The 13269-nt window shown below is 40.3% G+C and overlaps 1 protein-coding gene across 2 annotated transcripts in view; it reads right to left on the bottom strand.

Annotated features, from left to right (window-relative positions):
• Positions 1-13269, bottom strand: part of KRAS (KRAS proto-oncogene, GTPase) — a 24436-nt gene extending 11167 nt beyond the window's left edge. The window contains exons 1-4 of one of the 2 annotated variants that reach the window (XM_036405001.2): positions 13144-13269; positions 12059-12181; positions 6430-6608; positions 4556-4715 (exon numbers count right to left, since the gene is read on the bottom strand). In XM_036405001.2, coding sequence (XP_036260894.1) covers positions 4556-4715; positions 6430-6608; positions 12059-12169 — 450 coding nt within the window. In that variant the 5' untranslated portion in view covers positions 12170-12181; positions 13144-13269. Of the gene's footprint in view, positions 1-4555; positions 4716-6429; positions 6609-12058; positions 12298-13143 lie in introns of both variants that reach the window. The other variant, XM_036405000.2, reaches the window with a different exon arrangement.

The raw sequence follows: 13269 nt of genomic DNA, 5'->3' as shown, positions 1-13269 counted from the left end.
TTATCACACTGAACACTTATTTTTAACACACTGCTGCTTAATCCTTACACTTTAAGGGTTCTTTGAGTGTTCTGAACTACAGCCTCTTCAATTTGAAGATTAAATGAATTATTTCTTGGATTGTATTTCCCTGTATATGCATAATGTGCCCTGTCAGGATGTAGTCAAGTATGGACAAGTCTTACATTCCAGGTCTGTCAGGTTGCAAAATGTAAAGAAAACCACTAAAACAGGCAAAATCCAAGTAAAGCTCATACTTCCATGTTTTGCTGGAAGGAAGGAAAGTTTCTTTCTCAAGTGGAAACAGCAAACATTGATCAGCTGCTATGTGCCAAAGCACAGGCTGTACAAAAATCAACATTTTTGCAAATCTGTTTTGAAGTAGAAAGATGTAATTTGATTATGGAGCTTTCACATGAAAAATTAGGTAACAATTGTTGAGTCAACATTTATTGCCAACTTTCCCATCACCAGTAGGAGCTGTAATTTGCTTTAGCAATGCAGAGAGATGGAGAGACACAGAATGAGGAAAGAAATTGCTATTACTGCCACCACCAAGAATAGACTTATGAACTCTGCTGAAAAAGATTATTCTGAAAGAAAATCTGTACAGACACATATTTGCTTATAGCACTAGCACAAGGTGACATTTTAAAGAGCCAGATGCCAATCCTACTAACTTAATACCAATTTAAGACTCTCTAGTAGTTTTTTTCCTTCAATAAGCAATGACCATATAAATAAAATGGGACTAACCAGTTCTTTTAGCTGTCAGAGCAGGAAGCAAAAATTCCCTTGGGCAGTTATTAAAAACTTCAAAATCTAAACAGCCCAAGGAACCCAGGACCTTGAGGCAATGTTTTTGAGGTGCTTTTGCCTCCTGAATAACAGTCAAACACTCGATTTAAAATATGACCATGTGCAAAGAAAGGGTGTTTCAAATCCAGACCAAAGTGTATCCCAAACAGGAATTTTCCCAAGTTCCACTTCTGTAGTGCTTAAAGGAAAGTTAGCCCTGACAACTCAAAACTGTTCTGTGCCCATCCTTAAACACTTGATCACAGCTGATCTGAAAGCAACCAAAACTTTCTACCCTTGAAGCTTTGTCCCTGGGGGAGGACTAAGCTCTTCCAGAAAAGTTCTACCTTACAACAGGCAAATGACAAGAAAAAACTCAACCCCCAGTGTAGAAAGTCTGACCAAGTTAAAGCTCATTGAAAACAAAGTTTGAAGATGAAACCTGTACACAAGAACTGGATTAAAAATGGCTTGGAGTGATACAGTATCATTAAACAGATATGGCAAACCCCTAAAAAAGGGTTCGAGCAAACTAAATTACCAGCTAGCCATGAATTTTCACTGATGTGTAGGAATGAATTTCTGTAAATACTGCCCCAGCTACTTCACCAGTCCAGGCACAGGTTCTCAACTTAGCTTGATCACAAGGCTGGGGTTTAACCCACTGTACATCAGACAGCTAAAATAACCAAAATGCTTTTTTAACAGCATTCTGGTGATTTAGGTCAACTTCTACATTACACACTTCAGAAGTGAGTTTAAGCATGTATTCTAAATAATGAGACCTCAAACTTTGGGAAACCCTTTACTATGCTTGCAGTAATGCTCATTTATCTGCCTTCCCTGTGAATCCAATAACAGCAGGAAAGCTGAAATGTTCCAAGGGAAACAAAGCCCTACAGTCAAACCACACTGAGGTGGTTTGGCCTTACAGCTTTGCCCTGTGTAACTCCCAGGCAAGGAGAAGCCCAATAAAGAACGGCAGGTGCAGCTTTGGTAGCACTAAATCAAGTTTGTCCCTCATCTCTCACTGATATTATTGATAATATTGGGAGCTACATGCTCATGTAGACAGGGAAGAACCTGAATATAAAGGTTATGTCAAACAGAGAAGCAAAATCAGCAATCAAAAAAAAACCTAAGCCATTCATCGCCTTCTCCATAAAGATTGTGAAAAGATGAGTAAATGCTCATGGCCTTACAAAACCACCAGTACTGCCACTTGCTTACATTCAGAAACAGGACTACCTCTAGTTTTCATAAATTCATAAATTACATTATATTGATTTCAGTCAGTGGTCCAATAGAAAATATTAATAATCTGCAGCCTTATACCCAAGTTGTAGGGCCCACTGAGGCAAGGTTTCATTGATGAATTCAATTATTTATTGAAAATTCACAGAGGGATTTGGCTTAAAACACAATCTTCTTGCTGTGAGTTGAAGTTCACATCTTTATTCTCAGTCTCAGAACACACTAATTTCAAGAACAGCTTATTTCTGTATTTCAATATTCTTTTCTGTCCTTGCCTGTGAATTTGTGAAAATCTTAAAAACTTAGCTGGAATGACACATCATTCTGCATGAGCATGCAATGCCATCCTTTTAAAAAAGTGCCTTGGCAATCAAAAAAGTCTATTCTGACAACTCCCTCCGATTTCCACCTTCCAAGTTTCCTTCTGCAGAAACATTTCTGATTCCCTCTGAGCTCCAGCAGAACTGGGCACAGGAAAGGGTAGAGGCAGGAAAATGGTGCCTTTCAGCAGGGCATTAGTATGATGTTTCCATGTGGTGGAAGGTGAGGACAGGAATGGAAAAGAAGGTGCGTACTTTGAAAGATTGAGGGCAGAGTTTCCAGAGACCCCAGAAGACCACCAGCTGCATCTGTTCACACCTGGAAGGTCTCCATGAGGACAGAGAGGACCAGAGTTTTATTTATATATTGACTTTAGACAAAGAGTGAATAAAACTATAGCCCATGGGCCATATGCAGCTGCCAAAAATGGTTTGGCTCCCCTAATTTAAAATTACTTTTGAAGAAGGTGTGTGTACAGATATATATACACATACACATATTTATATATATGTGACAGTGTGACTGAAAAATCATTCTATGCACATACACACACACATGTATATACAATCACATACACTAATATTTAGAGCCTCTTGCTATAACTAAATTCCAATTCTTTCTCTTCTCAAACATATTTTATTTACATGGCATCCTATGAAGGAATTTCATAGCACAACAAGCTCTGAACAGCACTAGGAAAGAATCAGCAGCCATCCCTAGTGGTGCCAACTTTTTGAATCCAACAGGTTCTAAACAGTCTACTGGGCATCTGTTTTCAAATATCCTTTTTAATAGAAGGGGCTATACAAAAGGAGTATTTCCCCAACAAAGCCTGATGCTGTATAAGACAGACTGAACAAAGTCAAACCTAGATGTTGGTGCAGCACTTCTATTGTTTCAAACCTAAAAGGTAATTTCAGAGTTATTTTTTCACCCTCCTATCTCCATGACAGCCACCTTCCAAACAAAGCCAGTGTCATTATTCAGTCCACTTGTATGCCCCCCTTCTTTAGGACAGTTGTGCGGCCTAATTTATTCTCAGTCATTCAAGTTTGGTAATTCTGCTTCGGTTTTTTTACATTCTACTTAACACACTTTCTTTGTTGCCAGAAGTTAGCATTGCTTAGTGAGGTTTTACTAATTAGCCCAGGTTTCAACTTGTCAAAAACCTGGGTGGGTGGACTAGTAAAATATTTGCACAAGTAAAATATTCATTTTGCACTAGTAAAATATTTGCACTAGTAAAATATTCATTTCTCAGCTCAAAAAATGCCTTACAAGCAATGAGGAAATTCTGCCAAGTGATATAGCTGGATCTCTACAGAAATTCTGAGCAGCATTCTGCCCTTATTTACCTCCTGAATTTCTGATTCATAACCTGCACATAACACTCCTGATTATGCAGAGTGGGAGCCACTCAGGCCTGTTCTAATTTGTACTGACAGTAAAATCTTTGCTCTTTAAAGAGAAACCACCAACCAGCATTTTTCAAGATTGCTTTCTTCCAGAAGGACTGAACCAATTCCACCTCTATCCATAAAGTTTCTCTTCTCCTGAGAGCTCAGATGTGCCACTCTGTCACCTGTGTCCTCACACAGCCCAAGAGAAGCACTGAAAGGACCAGTGAGCTACAACAGATCAAGAGTGAGCTCTAAAGTTTAGGAAAAGTATCATTTTACACAAACAACTAATTCAAGAACTTCAGAAATAGCCTTAAGGTCGATTGCTCAGGAGTATCAAGCATGTCCCCCTAATTAGAGAATCAACACCTCAAGGAAAAATTCCTTTGTTATTAATGAAAACACTTAAATCAGAATAAAATAATTAGCTGCTTGTCTGTTTAATCCTCTTGCTAAGGGAAAAAAAGCATTTCACCTCTAAGCAGAAGTGCTTTTATTCTATTAAAACCTCTCACAAGGTCAAGAATGCTGCAACCACCTGACAGAAGAGAGCAACAGCAGGCCAGGTCTCACTCTGAGTCTGCCCACTTGAAGCCAATCAATCACTCATCAATAAACAATTACCAATTATAAGCAAGTTGACAGAAAGAAGAAACACCCCAAGGATTTCCAATCTGCAGAAATGCATCCATTGATATGACTAAGCAAATGTCAATACCTGGAATAATTAGCATTATGGTAATTCAGGTGAGAGCTCTGCATCTGGAAGTTTTGAGCTTTACCTGTCTTGTCTTTGCTGATGTTTCAATGAAAGGAATTCCATAACTTCTTGCTAAATCCTGAGCTTGTTTTGTGTCTACTGTTCTGGAAGGCAAATCACATTTGTTTCCTACTAGCACCATTGGGACATCTTCTGAGTCTTTAACTCTCTTTATTTGTTCCCTAAAAACAAAGAAAAAGAGAAGACTGCATTTAACAAGTACTATATAGTAGATTTTAAAACAGTTAAAACATTAAATTAACAGAGTTGAACATCATTCTTTATGTTAATCTACTGCACTGTTGGAAGCCACTAAACAATAAATTGACCAATCCTGTCACCATCAAGTTTAGCATCTTACCAAACAAAAACGAACGAACCAACCAACCAACCAACCAACCAACCAACAGCCTGACATTTTACAAACTACTATAGAGGTTAATGCCATTACACTGTTTTTTAAAAATATTTTTTTCATTTTTCAGCAGCTAATATCAGAATAAGCTTAACAAACTCTGGTATTAATCTTAGTACTTACCTCTCATATTCAGCACTCAATACTCAATTAATTTGCCAAAACACTGCCACAAGCTCTATGTCTGCTGTCTTGATTTTGGTTGGGATTTGGGGGGGAGGCTGTGATTTTTTTTTTTTTTTAAGTAAAGACAGCATTAAAAATTCTGCACTTAGGGGTTTTAAAACTCTGAAGACCACTGGTCTGGCTTTCTACAGAGAGGTATTTGGTAAGAGTTTTTTCAAGCACTAGTTAGAAAGGATCTTGAAAGATATTAGATGTACTTGTGAGGAATCTTGAATAAAAATCATTAATTTCATTATTTCTGCCTTCCCAAATAACCTAGCAGTGTGTTCCCTAATTGAAATAGACACTGTTTCCAGCTCTTTATGATTGTTCAGCTTCAAGCCTAGAAGGTCACCCACAGGTCTGTCAATGCACAGAAGAAATTCCAGACTCAACTCCCAGCACTCTTTGAAATAAACTGTGAAGGTCTTCTTGTGCAAATCTGCAACTCTCTTTAAAAACAAAATTCCTCATGAAAACCTGTATGCTCCTTCTTCCCCTTACACCAACATCTTTCTTGCCTTTTTCCCTTCCTCCTCTAAACCCACAGGAAACCTATCTGTGATATTACTATTATTATTTTTATTACTACCTAACTGTGGATAGATTAACATGTGTTTGGGACTAACATTAGGCTAATGCTGATGAACTCAGTGATCTTTGGTGGGAATTGCATTGGCTTCTCATAGAATACCCAGGAAGAATTCAGGATAACAGTAAGGCACTAAGTTATAAATGATCTGCTATGGTAATCACCACAGACTGCTTCTGTTTCTAAATTAGTGTAGTTGACAGAGAAAGCATGAGTTTGAATTCTTAACTAATTATTTCAAAGAAGACAATATTAAGGAATTAATAAAAGTTGGTTTTTACTGTCATTTTGGAGCTCTGGTTTTGTGTGTCTGTCCTTCTCAGGCATCAGGGCTCACACAGGTTATTCTTCTCACAACATCTCCCAGGTATTTCCCCCTCCAGCCCCAAACAAAACCAGCAATTGACATTACTGTCTGTACAATTACAACAGCTTCAGTTTTTCAATCTTAGTAAACAATTTTATCAATTGAATGGACAGAATTTATCTTTGGGTAAGTCTTGACTCAGAATACCAAGTCACAATAATGTACACCTCATTTATGAGCGAGGCAGATTTTCAGACTACCCAAAATTCCAGATAACAGATGCACGAATAAGCTGCAATATTGTTAATTTTCAGATTTTCCCTATTTCGTGAGAGATCACTGTATTATCCAGAAGAAGAACAAGCCCCCTTCCCACCTAATAACAAGAGCTGGTGGATTATCTCTTCATATACACACCTATAATGGTGAATATCTTCAAAAGACTTTGTATTGTTTATGGCAAACACACAGAGGAAGCCTTCCCCTGTTCTCATATATTGGTCCCTCATTGCACTGTATTCTTCTTGACCTGCTGTGTCAAGAATATCCAAGAGACAGGTTTCTCCATCAATTACTACTTGCTTCCTGTAGGAATCCTAGGGAAAAAATACACCTTGGTTAATCACAAACAGCTAAGATTTTGAACATCAATAAATCTGGAGATAATCAAATTATTTACCAGCAATAAGAGTGACTGAATAGGTTTGACTCTGCTTAAACTTGCTAATTTAAATAAAATTTTATTTTAATGTAAATACAATAAAATCTACTGATTTTGTTATTTCAACCACAATTTCTCCCTCATTCTATGCTAAAAGAATGCACAAAATAATAAACCAGGAAGAATACACAAGTAAGAAAACTCCAAAAATCTTTGCCACTGAAAAGGAAGTGAAGAATAAAAAGCCTTCAGTGTTTGGGACAGGAAATCTGTTTTGTATGCCTGAGCACGTGTGCATAATGATATCTGCTGTTATCAAAGCTGAGCTGATATATTTGAAATTGAAGCTTTTCAGGCAGGACAGACCAACAGAGCCATATTAAAACCCTGATGGGTTGGTTCACAGAGATGTCAGAACAAATTATTTCAATGCTATCAAATCAAAGCTTTCAGGTCACTGGCTCAAGTGGCTAAAATCTGTACGAAGTCCCACCAGCTAGATTTTATTACATCCCTGTTTAGGTGCTAGGCCTCTATGAGTACCCAGCTTTAGCAGTAAGAAGGTGAGCATTACATGCCCAGTAATTTCTATAAACATCCCTGTGTCTGAAATAAAGCAATGAGCTTGGAAAGGTGTCATCAAGCAGCAGCATGAATTATTCCCAGTAAGCAGCACTTGTAACAAATAACAGGTATGAACACAAGCTCCTGCTGTCACCTTTCAGCTGCCTTAGCTCGAGATTAACACAACATTGCTGCTGTTCTGACACCATACAGGAGTGTACCTAAGCTAAGGGGAGGGAATTAAAGAATTAAAATTGCAGTTCTAGCCAGCTGCAAGGTGAATTCAGAACAACCTTCCTTCCTTTGTACCCATTTTAGGGCACAGTACTTTTAGGGCACAGCACCGCCACTCTTAGGCAATTTCTAGCCATTTGTAATTTTACAAAAGACTCTTTTCTTTCCTGCTGCTCATGCTAAGAAACAAGCAGGAGATGACTGTAAAAATCAGTATTTTAAACCAAACCAACTCTGTAACCTCACATTTACTGTTAAATGTCATCCAGGCTCACAATATTAGATAAAACAATTCTTACTGTTTACCTTGAAAATAGAAGTTTGCCTCCAACATGATTTTGAGACTATTTATTTCACAGAAGTGAAATTCAGTGTTCAGGTAATAAGTGGGGAAGTTACTTCAGAAACTTTTAAGCCATGCTAAAATATTGATTCAGCTGAGAAACACACAAGCTCCAATGTCTTTTAAAATATAATTAATATTCTATCTTGCTGCTTAAAGGGAAAAAAATTACAAAAAAACCCCCAAATCTAAGGATGCATCTTCATTCCAACACTTCCATTCAAGAGCAGATCCCCCATGTCCTAGGATACCCTTACCACAGTTCTAGTAGAACTTCTATCATTATACCAGACACATTTACAAAGCTTGCATTTTCTCTTCTTGCAATTTGACTGCTAGTTCAAAAATATGAAAAGCAGTTCTAGAAAAGCCTGTACTATTCCTTTCCATCTTAAGGACTTCAAAGGGAAAGAAATTCACCTCAACTGAGTGCTAAACAAAAGCTTTAAGTAATTTTTATCAAAGAAAATAATTTTTAAGAGAAAATTGCTTTTAAGAACTGCCTACCATGTTAACAGTAGCAGCAAAGATGCACCAGCACAAAGCAGAGCACAGATAGAAAAATTACTATTTTGAGGTGCTGTGTTGCTTTGTCACTTCTGAAGAGAAAATCTTAGTGACTACCTAGTGAGGGGATTTGAAGCAGAAAGAAAAGAAAGATGTGGGAGAAAAAACTGAAGCTTATGATTTACAGACAGGTGAAATAATTTTTATTTTTGGCCTTTTTCCCCTCCTCCTTGCAAAACATCAAACATGAAATTCACATTTGACACTATTAAGTAAAAACAAAATGCTAACTAGAAGATTAATTCCTGATTCCTACCCCGCTTCAAATGTGAAATTCCAGTTTTTCCCCAGTATACAGTGTGTAACTTTAAAAAATTTCATTGATCACATAACCTGCTTTTATTGGTTTTTCACAAGCCATAAAAAACAGCAAGAATTATGTTAAAAGGGTAATAATTCCATTTGCTCACAAGCACTGATAAGAATATATGATATGAAATATCAGCTTTACACTATATACGGAATTTAGCTAAAAAATCGCCAGTGCTTAATAAATCCCATCTAGGCAAGTAATTATTACTCCACAAAACTCCATTATACCAGAGATTTAATGCTAAAATATCACAGCTCCTGAGACTAAGCTATTACTAAATATTGGTACTTGTTTCACAAGGGCACAGGTCATTTAAGAACCCGGATTTAAATATCAGTATTCCTAAATCAGCCGAGGGACTTGGCTAATCCAATTTCCAAACCTCTGACAAGCAGCTAGGAAAGCTGCTCTTACTCTGGGACCATGTAAAGATGACACGTATTTAGGGCTGAAACGTCCTGAAAATGTAAAAAAGCTAAAAATGAAAGAGACTGAAGGGAGCGCAAGTAAGATTTACTCAGCCTCGGCCGGTAGAGGGCACTGCCCCAGCTGCTCAGGCCAGATTTACAACGGTTGCTGCCCATTTAATTTAAAATAAAACACTTAAAATTACTTGGCTATAAATCCTTGCTCGGACATCTCCTTCAAATAAAGCATTGGACTGTGAAACACACATAAAGCATTGATGTCCGAACAACTGCAGCCAGCCAAACACTCATTTCCAGTCCTCCCCCTGCCCTGCCATCTGCTCTGCTCAGATTTAAGTAATAAAGCACTCAAGCAGGCCCTGAAATTTGACGTTTTCCAATCAGGTTATTTGTTGAATCATTAGGTTTATTCCACCAAAAAGCAGCAGCAAAATTGACACTGTAAAGGCACCTGTGATTAAGTAATTAGTGTGTTTTTTCCTCTGCTGCACCATATTATGTCTTCACAACAGGAGAATTTTACAAGTGTAGAGTTTCATTCTGTTAATCACAGGAAATACTTAGAATTATTCAGTAACTGTGTAGTTATGAAATATACCATGGACAACAAACACTAAACTCTCTTTCCTATCTTACCCCAAATTATTCAGCATGATTATCTGCAGGGAAAAGAAGTACTCTGCTGAACGGCAATGAAAAAAACAGTATTAAGTGGCAAACAACAGTAGTGACACCACTGAACTATCCTAATTATTCCCCAGTCAAGGCAATTTTAGCCTTATCTCCTCATACTGCCTGAAACCCACTCCACAGCCATTGTCCTTTGATCAGCATCACAACTGCACCTATATAGGAAGCACCATCACCAATCCTTCTCAACCATGTGGATTCTGCTCAAGCATGAACTCCAGCATTTAAACCCAATTTTCAATTCTGTCTGCCACTCCAAATCACAACCTGCCCTTGTTGGCACTGAAATATTGCTTACCCACATGTGAGCACACACAAAGCCAGTTACCAGGGGGAGGAAAATACAGTTTCCATCCCTGAGGCCTCAGAATTTACAGGACAAGAACAGGATCTAGTAGACAAGAACTTGTAAAAGGAACAGAAATGAATGCTGCTGCATGTGACAATCTGTGAATGCTGGCAAAACCTATTAGGCTGCTTAATTACCAGTTAATTTGGTGTCATTCTTAAAGAGCACATGATTCTGGACACAGCATTGAATTTGTGGCTCCCCCATCCCTGGAAATGGCCAAGGCCAGGTTGGACAGGGCTTGGAGCACCCTGGTCTTGTGGAAAGTGTCCCTGCCCATGGGGACAAGATGATCTTTAAGGTCCCCTCCAACCCAAACCAGCCTACGACTCCATGAATAAAAGACACAGTTCTGGGATTTTCAGGTTCATTCTATAAGGAACTGTATTTCCATTTTATTACTTTACATTAAAAATGTATTTAATGTCCTTCAAATCACTCAGCTGGTGGAATAGCAAAATCCCTCAAGTGCTCCAGGAATAATGGCACTTAAGTTTCTGTGTTCCTAAATTGTTTACACAGTGACAACTTGTAAGATGGAACCTGCACAGCACTTTCTGCAGTGCTTAAACACACCTCTAATCTAAGAGACATCCAGGTAATTATGAAAAAGCATCAAAGACCAACAGCCTCCAAAGGTACTTCTGCAGGAAAAAGTAAAATCCCATTTGGCTTGCTCCTTTCAGCAAGTTTGGTGTGACTTTAGAGTGTTTGGGGTTGCTGTTTTAAGACTTCCTATCTTAGTAATTGAAAGAGCTGCTCTACTGGTGTAAGTCAGACAGAGTTTTCTGCACAGGTCTAGTCACAAAAGATTCTGCATGCAAGATGTCATTTGGCCATGCAAGAGACAGACAAGGAGACACATGGAAAGAACCTCAAGTCAACACATCTCTGTTTGTGCCACCAGTAAATTTGTGCCACCTCGGGGCACTGGCTCCTCCTGCTTGTGTCTCCCTGAAAATCACTACCTACACACTTCCCAAGTCTCCATTTTAGGCCCAGATTTAAACCCTTGCAATTCCTTCAAGTGAGCCTGGAAGTGCCTTCCTGGATAAACATATAAATGAAGTCACGAGCAGCAGAGCTTCAGTGCTGGGAACATAAAAGCCTGGGCTAAGTTACGGTGTCATTTCTCCTTTTATAGAGTCTGAGGTAGTTAAATGCAACGATCCACAGGAGATTTCAGACAACACCAGTATTTTTTCTTGTATTTAAAAGGCAGAGCTTGCCTGCTCATTATAAACCTTTAAAACAGCACAACTTTTAAAGCTTATATACCATTTCAAACTTTGAGGTACTGAGCCATGTATTTCAAAGAACACATTCCAGAAGGTATCTTGTAACATCTTCTCTAGATAGGAAAACACGTACTGGTGTGTTTAAAGAGAGAAAAAAACAAAACAGAACAGACTCCAATTTTTGCTTCATTCACTGCAACATCCTAGGACACATTTCTCCCTGTGTGAAACAGATCCCAGCGATAGGAGCTGTGAAAGACTGGCACACACATTTCACAACCACTAATTTTCCTCCTTATCTAAAGAAAAACGTCTCATTTAAGAGGTTGCACAAAGCTATGAAAGGTTTCACCAAGCTTTTTCAAGTGAGTTCGCTAATACTTGGTCATGGAGATCCTAAACACACACAGCCACACTGCCCAAGGATACATGGCAATTAACACCATGCTTTTAATTGATCAAAACTGGTAATTTGTTTTTGTAGCTGTTGTTCCACAGCCAGATCAAGAAGCACAGCAATTCTGTCTCCAATGCAGAACATTATCTCTGAGCTCTTTTTACTATAAAGCCCTGTCCTTGTGGTAAGTATCAAAAGGAAACAAGCACCATTATTCACTGATAATCTCCCCTCACAAAAAGTATGAGATGGAAGTGTTTACCTCTATTGTGGGGTCATATTCATCCACAAAGTGATTCTGGATTAGCTGTATTGTCAAGGCGCTCTTGCCTACACCACCAGCTCCAACCACCACAAGTTTATACTCTGTCATTTTTTAGCAGACCTGATGACAAAGAAACCAACATTAAGCAGAGCTGGGCTCCCACTAACGAGGATGCTGCCGGTGCCTTCTCATTCAGCGTCAGAATCCTCTACTATTACCGGGAAGCAGCTCCCTCCCTGCAAGACAAGACAAAAAGGGATGAGGGAATGCTGTTCCTCAAATATTACACACACAGGGAATGTAGAGCGGGCACTCGGCCGACAGGCAGCGGTCACACCGAGATTACGAGAACACGAAATAAGTATTAAAAAAAAAAAAAAAAAACAAACACTAAATTAATTTAAAAGGCACTGAATTCCGGGAAAAGCGAAATGAGTATTTCGTGCAGGGAATTAATCCGTGCAGGGATTTAGTTCCCCGCTGCTTCCTCCCGGTGCCTGGCGGAGCCCGCCCGGGTTTCCCGGAGCGTCCCAGCTCCCCTCGGGATGAAGCTCACAGCCTCCCGTGCCCGGACAGGGGACACGGAGAGCACGGCTTGTCCCGGCGGCTTCCCCGACACAGTTTAGGGTGGGTTTAATTAATTTTTAATTGCCGGGCGAGCCGTGCCTGCGGGACCCCCGCGGCTCCGGGGCATCGCCCGCCCCGCCCCGGCTCCCTCTGCCCCCGTCAGCGCCGCGCCCGCGCCGCCCCAACTTTCCGGGTTTAAGGATTTACGAGAAGGGGTGAGGGGCAAAAAAAATAATCCATGAGGGCTCAGGGAGGGGTGGGGGATGTCTCGGGCGAGCGCCGGGTCCCGCAGGGCGTTGGCCACCTGTCCCCTCCCGCCGGGAAGGACCGGGAATGCGGCTCCGGGGGATGCCGGCGGGAGCGGCGGGGGAGCGGGATAGGAGAGGGAAAAGGGGACGGGAGGGGCGACGGCGGAGGAAGGGGGCGCCGGCTGCGCTTCCCACCTCGGAAGGAAAGCGGGGAAGGAAGGAAAGAAGAGGGTCGCCCCGGCTCGGCGGGGTGGGGATAGGCGGTACCTGGCTGGCCGTGCCGCGGGAGCTCCCGGCACCCACCGTGCCCGCGTCGCGTCCTTTCCTCTGCTTTCCTTTCCCTTCCCGCTCCAGGTCCCTTCCCTTCCCTTCCCGTCCCGGTGCGAAATGGCG

The sequence above is a fragment of the Molothrus ater genome, chromosome 5 (assembly GCF_012460135.2).
Source record: "Molothrus ater isolate BHLD 08-10-18 breed brown headed cowbird chromosome 5, BPBGC_Mater_1.1, whole genome shotgun sequence".
NCBI lineage: Eukaryota > Metazoa > Chordata > Aves > Passeriformes > Icteridae > Molothrus > Molothrus ater.
This window is presented reverse-complemented; position numbering and strand designations above follow the sequence as displayed.